The sequence below is a fragment of the Lutjanus erythropterus genome, chromosome 12 (assembly GCF_056507025.1).
Source record: "Lutjanus erythropterus isolate fLutEry1 chromosome 12, fLutEry1.hap2, whole genome shotgun sequence".
NCBI lineage: Eukaryota > Metazoa > Chordata > Actinopteri > Lutjaniformes > Lutjanidae > Lutjanus > Lutjanus erythropterus.
Window position 1 is genome coordinate 23,942,355 of NC_139328.1, and position 16,085 is coordinate 23,958,439.

The following is a 16,085-nucleotide window of genomic DNA, read 5'->3' on the forward strand; positions in this document are numbered from 1 at the left end:
TGTGTGTGTGTGTGTGTGTGTGTGTGTGTGTGTGTTTGCCTGGATCTCAATTATGTTCGTATTAAAAACCTTTGTTGCTCTTTTAAGTAAAAAAAAACAATCAAATTCACAACAGGATGCACAGAAATAACTGCAGACACACAGCAACACATTACACTCACAAAAACGGCAAATTTGTTTGGGGTGTGTGTGGGTGTGTGTACATGATGTGTATGTTCTGTATATGCTGTATACATGTGACTATACAGCACAGCTGGGAGTCATGGGTCATGTGCCAGCTTTTTTTAGAGCGAGCAGCTGAACATAGATTTTCCTCAAAGCTGATGAACCAGAACAGTCATCAGCTCAGCAAATGACTGTTTGCTTTTAGAAACATGACCTGAGTCTCGGAAACTGTTTGAAGGAAAGAGGCTGTGTTTGTAATTGCATACTAACGTACTGTATATCATTCTAAGTATGATGTCAAATTGAGTATGTAGTGCATACCAGCTGCATAATATGTGGATTTTGTGTACGTGAGAAATGCCTGGATGTATACTAGATGAACAAGAATTTCAAAGCATGCTTACTGAGACGTACTCATCCACCCTAAAATGCATTGTATCTCTTCAGATTGCCCAGTGGCTCACTACAAGGCAGACAGTTCTAGCATGACTGTGGCTAAGATGCATGGTTGGATAAAATAATTAAGAATGATGGTGAGTGAATGTGAAGCAGGAGACCCAGGAGAGCCCAGTCTCACTCCCAACTCGTCAAACACTGCCAATTTTTCACCTGCCCTGGGCAACTCATACAAACACAGACTGTGCCCTTCCATGCCTGAAAGTGACACACCGGGCTGTTGACGTAGGATAAAAAGACATAAGGTCCACACATGGAGGAACTGTCCTGGGTTTGCTGAAGCTCTTTGAATCACTTAGGAAAATACACAGAGATTATCCCCTTCAGCAGAGGAGGGTGAGAACCATAGTTACTATAGTCAAAATCAGACATTTTAGGGGACACACACATAACATACCAGTAACGTTGTCCTCAAAAGTTATGTGATGCAGAGAAGACAATTGTGTGAGTACACTTCAGTGTGAACAGTCTGCTGGTAACTGCATACTTAATCTGTCATTTGAACACAGCCATGAGAAGAGGAGGAACTTTCTTTTCACACAAAAAAATTTAACTTCTCTCACTGCTAATTTTCCTGTGTTCTCACCCGCATGAAGTGCTATCCATACTGTTTCAGTGTAAATTCACACATCAGGCGCTTTGTTGAACTTGGGTTGGATGGTGTTATGCAATAGAAGAACATCTGGTTACGATGGCAGGTGAGACATTCTTGTTTTTCATTTGCTGATGTTAATGTACATTTTTCACTCAGGATGACTCCTGTGTTTCAAAGCTGTCCAATTTACAAGCATTTTTGCTACACAAAATATTACAAAAGTGATATTTACACTGTATTGTTCATCTCCTCATTCTTTTTTTGTTTTTTTTATGTGGGGTTGTATGAAATATAGTTGTGTATTGCTTGATAATTACAATGCCATGGTTTGGAGAAGCAGAAAGGTGAGTCAGCACAGAAGCTAAGTGATGTACTGCTCTGGGTAGGATCAGCAACACAAGGTATTATAGCCACTTGAAAAACGTCCAGTCAATATCAAGTCAAGTGTACACTATATTTAGACTATTTTCACTGCTTTCCTTTGCCATCACACCTCCTTTTCTGACAGGAAACCAACATTATATAAGCCAAATATCACTCTCTCCAAACCAAATGCCATCAGGAATAAAATCAGTAATTTTACCTTGCAGAACATTGGAGCTGCTTCATCTATTTCTGCCTTGATCTGTTAGTTTGTTTGTGTTACTGTGAGACTTTGGTGAATCTGAACTATTTTTTGTAAACACTGAAGTCACACAATAACACAAACAAACCAGAAGTTCAAGGCTGTGGTAGAACGTCAAGTCCTTTACTCCACAAGGTAAAAACAATGGTTCCATGTGGATTTGGGCCGATGTGGAGAGAGCAATATTTGGCTCATATAACAGTTGTTTCCCATCAGAAAAGGTTGTCTGACAGTAAGGTTAATTAGTAAAAATATTCTAAATATGGCCTCCACTTCAACTGATATTGATGTTTTTAGGTGGACCTTTTTTTAAGTGTCTAAAAATAGGTTTTGCTGCTGACCCTGTCCACAGCAGTTCAGTGCTTAGCTTTCTCATCAGAGCTCCTCTCTGCCTCCCCAAACTGGTAGTGCGTCAACTCTATGCCTACTGCAAATAAATGCACTGAATATCAATAAGAACCCCACTTTAAATAATCCGTGCTATCATTTTAACAAAAGGACAAAAGTGTAAAGAAAAAGAGAAAAACCTCTCTATAAAAGCAGAAGCTTATAGTGGGAAATATGTTGGTGGATCCAACATCTCTGCCATCAACTTTCTCCTCTGACAGACTCTGTAAGCTCAGCTGACTGATTTGGTTGAGAAACACCTTGAAATGTGACTGAGATCATGCTCAGTTTATGTAGAGCGTCACATCACATGATTTTAAGCTGTGAGAAGCTGTTCTCTGCTCTCTCAGAAAGACGCTCAGTGCTCAGATTAGCTGGATCCCCTCCATATGAGGAAATTGCCTCAGCTCTACTTCTAATGAAAAGCTCCTCTCTGCACCACTGTAACAAATGTGGCTTTACTCTGGATAAATGTCCATGCTCACAGTCAGTTTAGTGGGTGTTTTTCCATATTTGTTGCACTTTCTGATTTGGTTTAAGGTTCCCCAGGAGCATGCAGGTGAGAGAATCAAGCATATGGCTCTCTGTTCTGACAGGATTCATCACTGTGTTTGCTTCCTACACAAACCAGATCAAAACTACTTAGTATTCCTGTGGCTGTATACTGAACTGTGTACAGTCACCACAGTGGGACAAATACAAGTACAACACAACACTTGTGTGACAGGAAAGCACTGAAGGGGAGTGCTGCGGGGTGGCGCCTCAGCGCCTCTGCTGTCCATTTGACTGATTTCTTCATTAATCTGCCCTACAGAGACCAGCTGAGTTTCTCACATTGCAGTTTAAAGCCGTGAAACTAATTTAAGTGAAAGTACACCTCTCTTACATGATGTCTGCATCAAATATTTCATTCATGATTTATGACAATGTGACACTGCTATAATAGGTTTTCTTTAGGTTTTCTTTATGTAATTCATACAGTATGGCTCAGTTTAATCAGAGAAGAGGCACATTAAATCAACTGGTGTGGCACATATTTGTTCATCAGTAGCCATGTTTCTGCATATTTTAACTGAATTTCGAGTAAACCTAAAAGAAAATGCAAGTGAATGCTTGTTTCCATCCACTATTGTTTGGCATTTACTAGGTTCTGGATCACTGAGATAAACAGTAGGTGGCATCAATCCTCCGGCTGGAAAACTAGTATACCATGGCAGAAGAAGAGGGTCCAACAAGATGAGCACACACAGCACAGCACGTAACACCAATACAACAGCAAATTGTTGTCTTTACACTTTCTGTATACTTGTTTTTTATACAGATTAAACAAACAACAAACAACTGCTGAGCTGTCTTAAATGTCTGACTATTTCTTGAAAGGTCCAGTTTAGATTCAGTGGGCTCGACTGGCAGAACATAAAAATAAGAATCCTTGTGTTTTTGTTAACTTAGACTGAGACATTTATACCTACAGAAGGTGCGGGTCTTGAAAGTGAAAAATACTAAAACGACGCCTGAGATTGAACATCTGTGTAAAAGCACCACAGCTTCAGTTCAGAGGACGCTGGAGTTTTTCCTCATTGATTTTAGTGCTCCAGGCTGCACCTCCGTGAAAGTGACGCTCGGCTGCCTCTCTGTCCCACTCAGTGTCCGTCAACAGCAGCTTAGGTGTTTTGGCAACAGGTCCACACAGTCAGCACAGCTCTTTCATTGGCTCATCCATTATTAATGAGGAGTCAAAGGCTCCTGATGACTCTGATTATCTCCTCAGGATGGACTGATCCCTGCAGACCAGCGCTGCTAAACACCACATGCATTGTAAACATGACTGTGAACACCTGAGTGGTGGAGTACAGTAATACTGTACCTACATTACTGTCTGGGCACGTGTGCAGCAGTTCTTAAGGTTGTACTGTATCACATTGCTGGAGTCTCCGTTATAGATCTTTTTTAATGGTTTAATTGTCTTCTGTTTGGCCATATCTATATTGTCCTGTTAAACTATATGTTTACAAGCTCCACTCTACAACTCCAGACTAGTGGCTGCCAGGTCTGACTGACTACTGTACGAAAACACAGCTTCATTCACTAATTTTGATGAAGCTGGATTAGCTTTTAGATATTTATGCTACAGAGTTTTCTGATTCCCAAACGAATGTGGCTACGCCTGCGAGCTAGTTCAGGCAGACAACTTGAGCTGTGTTGCCAATCACGTGACATACATAGTACATAGTACATACCAAATGCACCCTTCCAATCTGGCGGTCTATTTAAACTACCGAACCTTCCATTTTGCCCCGCACAGTGTCGCTGCCTGCTCCTTTTACCCCACCTCCACCCCAGCATCCACCTGTAAGCTCCAACGGGGGGGGGTTTCAAGACTTCGCTCATCACTCCCCTTATATCTCTATGTATTTTAACCTTCAGGGAGTGATGAAGTTGGAGCCTAGATGCCAAACTTAAGTCATGTTCTGCTTCTGAATAAACATTATAAAACGTGAGTTGTCTGACTGAACTTTTTCTTGTTGTTAGCAGCTACTTTAGTGTACAGTGCTTCTGAGCACGGTCTTAGCATTGAGAATGGTGATATGAGACACCAAATGTTATTAATTTTCTGTTTACCAAACCAAAAATGAGATAAGACAGAGGCAGCTGGTACAGAGTGGCTTCGGTGACTGATTACTATACACAAGCACACAACTTTATAATTTTATTCACTGATTTTTGTGAAACTGGATTATATTTTATGGAGGAAATATAATCTGGTTTTGTCTCTCATGTCCTCTTCTCTGCCTCAACTTTCTGTGATTTATCAAGTTTCCTGATGGACAGCACTTTACTTGTTGGAGATTAGCTACTTTAGCAAGTAACTGCTAATTAGCTCAATTAACCAATACGCAGCTGTCTCTGCCCAGACATTTTGCTCACAGGGATTACATTGACATACATTTACTTCATTATTTGACATGTTTAAAAGCCTGTGCATGTAGCTTCTAACTGAATCTCTGTGGTTGAGGTCTACTTTCTCTCCTGTGTCGCTGTTTGTGCTTTCAAGTATCTGCTTTATTGCATTGTTTCAAGTTTGCTTTTCAGCTGTAGGAGGTGTGTAAAGTTACTGCTGATGAATTACTGATTAATAAAAGCTTTTAAATAACAAAGAATATGGAACTTTCATTATGAAGAATTTATAGGAAATGAAATGTGTTTATCCACCACTTCACAGCCACTTGATTCAAGACAAGTGTCTCTTCAACTGACACACTGTCAAGTGGGTAGTCCTGTCATAATCGAGATGCAAACCTCAGCCATCCTGGGCTAATCCAATGAGTCAAACCAGCACATGTATGGAAAACTGGCTTTAAAGATGGGGTAAGGAGCTCAGACATCTGGTGGGAGCTCATCTGGAAGCCTAACTTAGCAGGTTTTTCAGATACATATGGCTGGCAGGAGACCCTGGGGTAGACCTGGAACACACTGGAGCAGTTATATATCTCATCTGGCTTGAGAAAAAACAGAAACCTGGAACACGTTGTTGGTAAAAAAGAGGCCTGGACTACCTGCTGCCAACGTGACCCGACCCTAGATAAGTGGTAGAATTTGGACTGATGGGTGGATGTGAATTTGAATACACATGTAAGTGTGTATTTTGACATATTCTACAGCTGTTTGTGTGTTTTGTATTTGGTGAATTTGAAAGAATTTAGCTGAGATACAGCCTCTTGCTGCTTATCAGAAACTCTTGGGAATGTGCAAGTTGTGTCTCAAGAAAATACTGCAAAAAAACTGTCACTCAAACACGATTTGTATTCTCCAAGGAAAGTCATGTTTCCTATACATATGTAAATTTGAAATTGTTTACGTACTTTTCAAATGCATTCGAGATAAACTTGTCAGTGAACAAACTGTCACTCTTATGATTGTTTGTCACAGTTTTTTCAGAGGAGTAACACCTGTTCTGAATGCCATTAATAATGTAAAGGCCTTCTGGGACAAATCTGTGATTCACTGCTGCACAAAAAAGTTAATTTGGTCAATGTACTGTCTGTTTTTGTTGAGCATTAGACAGTGTTGTATGTATGGACTCACCCCTATACTGTCCTCCTGTCTGTACTGTTTCCAGTTATGTCCTGTGTCGCTGAACATCAGTAGGTAAGACGTCAGCCAATCAGAGCTGCCATAGCGGCCCTGAGTAGCGACAGCAGTGATCTTGGTCCGCTCGCCCAGGTCAACCTCCAGCCACTGATACCTGTCTGAGATGAGAGGAGACCAACCTCCAGCTCCTGCAGACAGAGAGAAAATTAAAGAAAAGATTGATTTATTACATTTCAGCCCACAAGGTAAAAGATGTAATAAGCTTTGGAGTCACTGGTGTGTGTATATATGCTGTATATGTGTGTGAGGAATGAATTGCTTGACCTTTGAGTCATACTTTACATCACATTTTATTGTTAGAGCCAAAATAAAGCACATTTTTGTGAGACACATACTACCCATTTCAGAGTAATAATTGAACGAAATGCTGTGTATTTCTTTTGTGCTGGAACAGATGATTGGTTTCATTCCAAGACACTGCAGGAGCTTTTTAATGTAAGAAACTGAATTTAAAAAGTGGCACTCTGATTGCCACTGTGTATAACAGAATGTTCCCTAATAGCCATTTTAGACCCAGTACATGTTGGAGTCCATTTGTCTTTATACATCATAAGAAGACATTCAACAGAATGAAAACATCATTTCTGAACAATTTTCCAATTTACAAACCTGCAGCCTCTATGGCTTTTCATGTTAGTTCGAAATTTGTTATTTGATTGACGTTTTTCTTTTTTTTTTTAAGAAAGTGCAAAGCTATTTAGCGGTCCTTCTGGATAACAGACTTTCTTACCTTTTCACTCACTTTCTTAGCACAAAAATGCACCATTGTACATGATTTCTATCATGTAACCTTAACTGCAATTTAGCCCCATTCTTGTTACACACACAAAGAACATCTATGAACATGACTAAGATAACATTTTTTAAGTTAAAAATTAAGTTCAAGTTCAAATAAGTGTTTGTATTGCTAGGTAGTTTAATGATACACCATAATTTATGACAATTCATGATTTTCATGATTTCCTAATGTCCTAATAGTGAGATCCTACACTTGCATCATCTCTGACCTCATTGCTGAGCTGGATTAAGCTCATAATTTCACACCACATATCACTGTGAAGCTCATTACTATTTCCAAAACAAAGCATCATCAATAAGATGTCAGGGTGCCACGTATTGATTTGCTGCACAGAATGCCAGACCATTTGCATCCCTTCCCAAATACGGAATTGCTAAGAGGCTGTGTCGTGATCTATTGATTGGTTGTACAGTTTGCTTGCAAGTCTGGATCCTTTGCTATATAGAATATCATCAATAGTAGGTTGTGGTGCCAGGTATTGATCAGTTTTACAGTAGCCCTGCAGGTTCCTATCCTTTCCCGTATTACATATCACCAATAAAGAGCCGCGTTGTAACATATTGATTGGTTGTATTCCAGGTCAATAGGTTGAGAAAATAAAAGGGGGTTTAGTGAAACATGCTTCTCCTGTAAAGTGCAGTTTTTTTCAATAAACTGGTAGCATTTCTTATATGTAGTATTGTGTAGCTGTACCTTATGTTAGCAACAATATGTCTTATCCCAAAATGCTTTAAGTAAAGACTGGAGTTATTGATCAGCCGTATACAAGCTCATTGTCTTTAATTTGTCTGTTTTCAGATACAGAGGCAATTGCCACAAGATAAAGAAGGTGCCAGTGTGTGTGTGTCTGTCTGTATGTGTGTGGGTGCGTGTGTGTGTGTGTATTGGAAATTGCTTTGTCAGGCCAAAGTGATGCCTCAGAGCTCAGAACGCCAGATGGACGATTCTGAAGGAGGAGGCTGCTGACCAGTGTCCCACTGAGCACACACACACACACACACACACACACACACACACACACACACACACACACACACACACACACACACACACACAAATAAAGAGAGCATAGCACAAACATGACGACACAGGCATTAATACAGAGGAAGAGAGAGAGGAGGAGGGACTGCTCTGGGAGTCGGCAAGCTCTTGGAAAGCATTAAAAGAACAAACACACAACAAACAGTGTAAATGTCACTCGTCCTCATGGTGCCATTCTGTTGTCTGCTTTTTGTTTTAGCAGCAGGAAGCATTTTGAAACAAAGCTACAAACAAAATTTATCCTCGGCCTCCAGAGGACAGCACTGAGCATAGAAGCTGAAGTCAGAACTGCATGTGATGCTTGGGACTCTATAAAACCTTTTTGCCACACAAATCCATCACAAAAGAATCAGTTGTTAATCAATTGTATTATTTGTTTGGTCCAACAGTCAGCTAAACAGCTATATGGGCCCAACAAGCAGGGGCCACCAGGAAGTGTTATGCACTGAACAGAATTTCAGAATTTCGCCATCAAAGCTCAGCTTCATCGTCACCATAATTCTTAAGGGATGATTCTCTGAAGGGATGAATCTGCCATTTTCCAGCGGAGCACCATAAGACCAGGCACTGACACTCAATTCCAAATGATTCACACTCAGCAACAAACAACCTGATGTAAGTCCCTGTCTGATGGAAGCCAACAAAAAAAAATACATCAGTGAAAAGCAGTCCTGCAGTGCAGTCCTGATGCTATCAAAGTGGACACCTCCCACTCCTCATCCTTGAGATTCTGTCATGAAAATCAAAAACAGAATTGATGACACACCTTCAGTGAGACCTGACATCTTCATCGAACTGAACTTTAACCATTAACCAAATCTGCAAACTCAACTCAGTATTTGCTCTGATAGATACGTCAGCCCCCTTCCTGTTCAGACAGATTTTCATTGGGCCAATCATAACCATTCATTTAATATGGAGCAGGTTTTACACAATGACTGTGACAAGGAGTATGACCTCATTGACCATTGAAGCATCTGATGTGGAACTGCTTCTGTTGAATCAATGCATCTGTATTAAACAAACTAGACAGTAAAGTTTCTCTAAAAGAACAAACAACTGCACTGAAAGCTTTAGTTGATGAGAAAGATGTCTTTGCTGTACTTCAGACAGGATTTGGTAAGTTTAATTTACCAACTACGCTATGTTTCGTTGCTCTGATTGGTTGTGTCCAGAGGCATTTCGGTCTGATAAAGCCCTGAGAGGTTTAAGATGAATTTGCATTTGCAGATTGGTCTGGTGAAGCCAGGCAACCATGTAATGGCAATGCCGCAGATTCAGGCCCATGTCATTTGCTTCTGGTTTTCCCTGTTTCCTGAGGCTCTCTTCTGTCAATTGTTTAATAAAGACAAAAAGCCAGGAAATCTAATAAAAATGAAATTTAAAAAAACAATCAAAAGGCAAAGATTTACCTTTCAGGATAAAATATTTGGTCCACTACATCGTACTGGAATCTAGAAGTAGCAAATGGTCAGCTTTGTTGTACAAGCACCTGTAGTGATCAGTTTTGAGATTAATATTCAGTTTGGTTTTCTGATTATGGTTAAATCCATCATAGCTCTTTATTTTTGGATTGAAGTAATACTAGTTTCTTCCCACCTTGTGTCTGGGAAAAGCAACAGTTTCCGTACTTTTGTTACCAGTCAAAAATCCCTCTGAACAAGTTGCGGTGGCAGATCGAGAAAAGAAGCTCAGCAGTGAACATGAATCCGTGCCGCCCTGGTAGCCGGTGGAGCCTGATCTTTAAAGAGCTAAAGGCCAAAGTTAATAAGCACTTGACTAACAGACGTGTCCAGTGACAGAGGAACAGAGAAGAGCAGACACTCTGACCTTTACTCATTAAGATTAGACTGAGGTTGAGAAGAGAAAGAGATCAGAGGGAAACGACTAAGAGACCGAGAGGCGTTACAGAGATTTGCCTGTCAGACATAATTGAAACAGCAGTGAACTGATGGCTGATGGTCTGAACACTTCCTGTCATGGCTGTCACTTTAAATTTAAGAGATCTTCCCGGTTTCTTTCTTCCCCAGTGTGTGTCAAGGAACCGATTCTAACCACCAACTGAGAAACTTACTTTACACTTAATGACAGTCAGGAATGTGACATCACTGCTCTGCCAGCCAATTAGAATGCCAAGCTCGCCTATGCTTCAGCTTTACCACTCAGGGGAGTGAGATGGTTGCCGGTAGCAATGTAAAGCTCATTATCTACTTCTCACCAATAAAATAAAACCGCATTATAGGGGCCCTATCTTAAGCTCTAAAGTGCAAGTGTAAAGCGTGATGTGCAATGGATTTAATTTATTCAAGGTGTGTCCAAAACACCTTTGCCGTCTTGTGCCAGGGGTGCAAGTGGTATTTTGCCCTGCCCCGCCCTTTGCACTACCAGTGCAAAGCAGGATACACCTATCAGATGTGTCCAGGTGCCCTCATTAATTCACAGGCGCGTTTAGGCCCAACATGCAATAAACCAATCAGAAAGTCAATTGTCATCACCTTTAAGAAGCAGGTCCGCCAGCAGTGAAAAAAGGACGTGACTCGTGCTACTGTATGATTGATGCTAAGCAGCTTTGCTAAACTAGCAAACAGAAACTTAGGTCATCTTTATGAGTTAAATTTTCTAGCTATGCCATAGTAACATACACCACTGTCATGATGACACCTGCCTGTCTTCCTTTCTACTCCATTCATGACTCCCCCTATCTTCCACTCAGCTCCTGCATCTATTATGGATCTCTCCTGCTCATGTTATTCCCCACCTGTCCAGCAGATGCCCTCAGAGTTTCTTTTCCAGTTACCTGCACACCTGTTCCTCATTTTCTCATTTAACTTCATCTGTGCTTTGTTACTTCTTGTCCCTGTGTATATACTGCACATACCAGGCACTTTTGCTCTTCCCTCTGCTTTACTGCGCTGTCATCAAATTGTGCTGTTACCCTCTGCCTGTCTCTGACCAGCCCTCCAGCTTATACTCTGTCAGACTTTTTATACTGTCTTCTTGATAATCATAAACCTGCTGATCACTTCAGTTCGAAAGTCTTTTAAACCAAACCATGATCTTTTCCCAAGTCTAACCAAGTATTCTGTTGCCTAATCCTAACCAAATTGCAACAAAAAAATGAAAGTCAGTCAAGTGTTTCACACAGAACACAAACCCTAGTATGTTGTGTGAAACTCCTGTTTGATCCACCCTGCTCTCCACATGGACTTTGTTGCTCTTTGGACAATATCTAACTTCCCAAAATCTTTCTGACAGAAAACCCTGAGGTCTAACTTCTCTCAATACCCGAGTGAGTCTGCATTTAGGTCCTCTTCCCATTGTACCTTGGACTGTGGCAGCTGTAGGTTATTAAGAGGCTCGTATGCATCACCTCAAAAATGTAATGACATGGGCGTCCTGGTAGCTCCACTGGTAAAGGCCAAGCACTGAGGCTATCTGTGCATTCCATAACCCCATACTACCACACTATTTAGTATGCCAGAAAAATGTCCCAATACATAGCATGTCAAATGCAGTATGCCAAAAATACCAGGATGTCCTACTGCAACCAGTTTCATTTTGCAGTATGCAAGCCAGTATACTTTTCTCGCTATTCTTAACCACACTCCTTTGTGATGAATGTCTGAGCATAAGGGTCAAAGTTCAAGTAGCTATCTTATGAGGTGCATACTGCATACAACTGGGACATACTGGCCCTAGTTTCATTCTGGACCTATGGTTCTTTGCTGCATGTCATTCCTTCGCTCTCTCACCCCTTTCCTCTCTATCACTGGCTGTCTCTGTACACTAAAGGTGAAAAAAGCACCCCCCCCAAAAAAATTTTTTATTACAGGTCCAGCAGGCATTGGCTACAGAAATTCCAGAAGACTGCAAGAATGTGATTGGTCGGCTTGCACAGCTTGTGTTCTTCCCAGTTTTTGCTGCCAGTGGAGATCACTTATTTGAAGAGAAGTAATTGAGCGCTGAAGATTAGTGATCGGGCACTGTCTTTGGAAAGACGTGTGATTTGGTATAATTAATAGCAAATTACCTTTCTTTCCAGGCAATTTCCTGTAAATTTATTCAAAAATGATTGGGAAATTATGGACCAGTGAAATAAAGAGTTACCTATTGAGTTCCCCTTTTTCTCTTAAGTCCCATTGTCAAATAATTGATGTTCAATAATGTTCTATAATAAATGAATTAAAAATTAATTTCTTCAGTTCTCAAATGCTTACTGAGTGTTGTTAAATGTAAAGGGGATTTTTTGAAACATGTTTCAGGCATCAGATTCAGAATGAGTGTATATTTACAAAAAGCAAAGTTAATCAGTTTAAACATTAAACACTAAATATCGTGTCTTCAGACTGTAATAATGAATATAGGTCAGAAAAGATTTGTTTGTTATTGCATTCTGTTTTTGTTTATGTTTTAACCAATGTCCCAACTTCTTTAGAATTGAGGGTGAGTAGGATATAATTTCAATTTATCTTGGGAGATGAAGGGCACATTCTCTTTCACAAACTATGTACCAAAGGTATGTACCTAACCTGAGGTGAGCTTAGTGCTCTTTTCATCCCTGATACTTCAGTAATGCACTTTACCTTGAAGGACTCTGACACCTGAGACCAACTCAATTTGTCTTTCTCTTGTTATTAGAGCAGTAGGAGGTATAGTGTATGTAACAGGTGAGGATGAGAGCCGGTCAGCCTGCACAGATCTCCCTCTGCTTCACTGTTGAAGGGAAACCAAGCTTGACACTCTGGAAAGCAGCTTCACTATAAGGAACAGATGGATGGATAAGTAAAGAAAGGACTGCTGAATCATTAATAATGCACCGATATTCCACCTGACAGGTACAGAGGATGGACAGGAGCGTACAAAGAGAACGACAGGAATGAAAAGCGGAATGGAAAAGGCTGTGCAGAGAGAGGAAGAGGTGAGCCCTTACAGTGAGAGACGGGTAGAGAAGTGAACAGGCAGAGGAGAGACAAGTACCAGGCAGACTTTTAATACAGGCCTGGGGTGAGAGCTCATCATTTACATAAGAAAAGGGAGCCCGGATGGTAATTTCAGCAGACTGATAACATGTCAGACGGACAGAGAGCCTAATGGGCCCGATGCAGCAGGAGGCTGGAAAACAGCGGTTGTCTGCTGCAGGCAAAGTACAACACATTTCCACTTGATCTTCAAGTGCAACATTGGAACTCTAAGGCACACAAACATGTAAATCAATACTTGAATCCATGCGGACAACCAGAGTAGGTTCCAATTAAGGTTTAATTCCACTTTTAAATCTCATTCATTTAGAGAGTGATTACCATGGCACAATAATTCCTTTTAAAGTCTATTTCAACATAATTGCATCGGCATCACTGATAATTGTGAGTGTTGGCCAAGAAAATAAAGCGTTTCAACATGAAGACTGTCATTAACATTTGGCAAGAAGAGAGAGCTGGTTAATTAGTTCTTACCAATGAAAATGTGACTGTGGATGAAGTGAAAGTTATGATTACAACAGACCACAGTGTACAGAAGACAATTTAAAATATGATAATTTAATGCAAGTAATAAAGAAAGGCTGATGGAAAAGTGAAATGCAGAGTGAAAAATTAAAGATAAAAAGTGACAATGGAAAATCAAAATGAAGACAGACGGAGGATCAAAACAGAGCGGCGAGCCCAGAATAGTGATTCATTCATCCTGCAGCTTCTTGGTGAAAGAGACATTCATCTCCAATCAGCTGCCTGCCAGAGCTTTTCAGCCAATTCCAGCTTCCAGATGTAAAAATGATGTGCATGCACAAAATATTGCGTGTGCAACCTCTCAAAAGAAACCGCCATGTATAAAAAAGAATGTGTCTGTGTATCTCGCTGCATGCTTTATGCCAGGCACAAACACATTTATCACTGCTGAGCCATGCGTAATAAAACAACGTGGCAAAAACCAACCTCAAAGAGGGAATTTGTGGGCATTTCAGCTGAAGCCGTTATCTGTTCAGTATGTCATAATCTGTTAGGCACACCATAGGTCTCAACAAAGTCCCGCAAAGTAGCAGAGACTGTATCAACCAGCTGCGATTACACAAAGGCTGGTGCCAGATGGAGGAAACAACAACTCTGCTTTATGTTAAGCAAGATTAAGTAAGAGTGAGTTAACATCAAAAAAGGCAGAGTGGGCCGTGGACTCATGCATGCATGTGAATGCAGGTGGGTGGGTGGATTCATACAGTATGTAGGCGTCCAAAAGTTTGAGGAAAGAAAAGTCCAATAAGTGTATCACTGCAAAGTCTCACAGCAGTTCATGTTTTTCTGTTTTGTGTTGTTCTGCCAAGATTAAAGATTTTTGTTTTGTTATTGTGGAAAGTATATATACATGTATATATGTATTCACTGGGAAATCTAAATTCTTACAAAAGAAATCTATTAGTACATCAATTCATCTACATGGACACAAACTTTACATTTATTTGTGAGCACAATGCTCATGGTTAGGTTCAGGTACCAAAATAACTTGGTTAGGTCTAGGAGAAGATTGTGTTTGGTTTAAAATATCTGCTTAATTTATAACAATTAACAGTTACAATTGGTCTCAAATGGGAAAAAATCCAGATCTACCTTCTAACTCTTTATGAATTCTTTCTAATGGGCATCACATTACTGCCACACCAAAGCCACCGAAGCAGACTGTGACCCTTCTAAGCAATCCTTGTATTTCCACCAGCAATGCCACAGTGCATCTCAGAAGCAGTTCTCCACTCTGCTCAACATATGCAGGATCTATTCTTGATGGATGCAGCCTCAGCCTACACAGAGAAGATCGAGCAAATGTGAAGTCAGACACAGAAACACCGCAGAGAATGAGGTTGCTTTTTCAAAATAAAACACAGTGTGCTGACTTACAATCATAACAGAAACTATTTAACTATGTAGCCTGCTTAGCCATGATGAAAACACAAAAAACAAGGAAAAAATCAATCAAAAATCAAAATCATATCAATAAAATCTGAGCAACTAAACATAATCAGGTGAGGAAAATGCTCCACTTTTGAAATGCTGCTGGTGGGGCGTGAAGCCGTGTAGAGGAAGAATCTGAACTGTCACAGACATAATGTGCCTGTAAAATCAAGGAGTTATACCACATTTATCCTTATTATTTTGACAGTTGTGCTGTGACCAAAAATATTGACAAATTGTGTCCATGTACACAAATCTATAGACTACATTTTGCAACAGTTTCACAAACGGCTGTGATGCTGGATCTGTATTTGAGTCATTAATGTCTTCTTTTCTTAGAGCTAGACAAAAAGGCAACTGGACTTGCTCAGATCAACCAATCAAGATCAGGTCCAGTTGTCTTTTGACTTGGAAGTTCTAGATATAAAATGACCTGCAGACTGAGAATCTTCACATATTTTCTCAAATATCTGTCAGTGCAGGTAGAATAATTCAACCAGTTATCAATGCAGATCAGATATTTTCCAAAATTAAGTCTGTTCTGATTTGTTTCTTGATTGTTGTGCGGCATCCTGAATTAATTTGTTCTTGTTTCAACATACAAATTGCGACAGCAACAAAACAAAAATCACACAGTGATTTCCATTTGGACTGAGTTGAAATAATGTAACTGCACTGGCAGCTTTTGTTTTTGCAAAACAAAACAAGGTTTTTAAGCTGCTGATGAAATTATCCTGTTAGTGCCAGGACTCACATGTTATGTACTTTTGACTAATGCATTGCTGCCAGTGGCTGCCATACCATATGAAGCAAATAACTCACTGCTGACTGGCCTTTGATACACAACATTTATCACTCTACTATAAATGTAATATACAATATGACACAACATTATAATTTTCTTTCATCAGTGGCATCTTTTTAGTCTTC

At 40.2% G+C, this 16,085-nt stretch overlaps 1 protein-coding gene across 1 annotated transcript in view; it reads right to left on the reverse strand.

The window, feature by feature from the left end:
* LOC146318036 (contactin-associated protein-like 4) overlaps positions 1-16,085 on the reverse strand; it is a 136,127-nt gene that overhangs the window by 77,743 nt on the left and 42,299 nt on the right. The window contains exon 3 of the mRNA XM_084732216.1: positions 6,315-6,508. Coding sequence (XP_084588342.1) covers positions 6,315-6,508 — 194 coding nt within the window. The remainder of the gene's footprint in view (positions 1-6,314; positions 6,509-16,085) is intronic.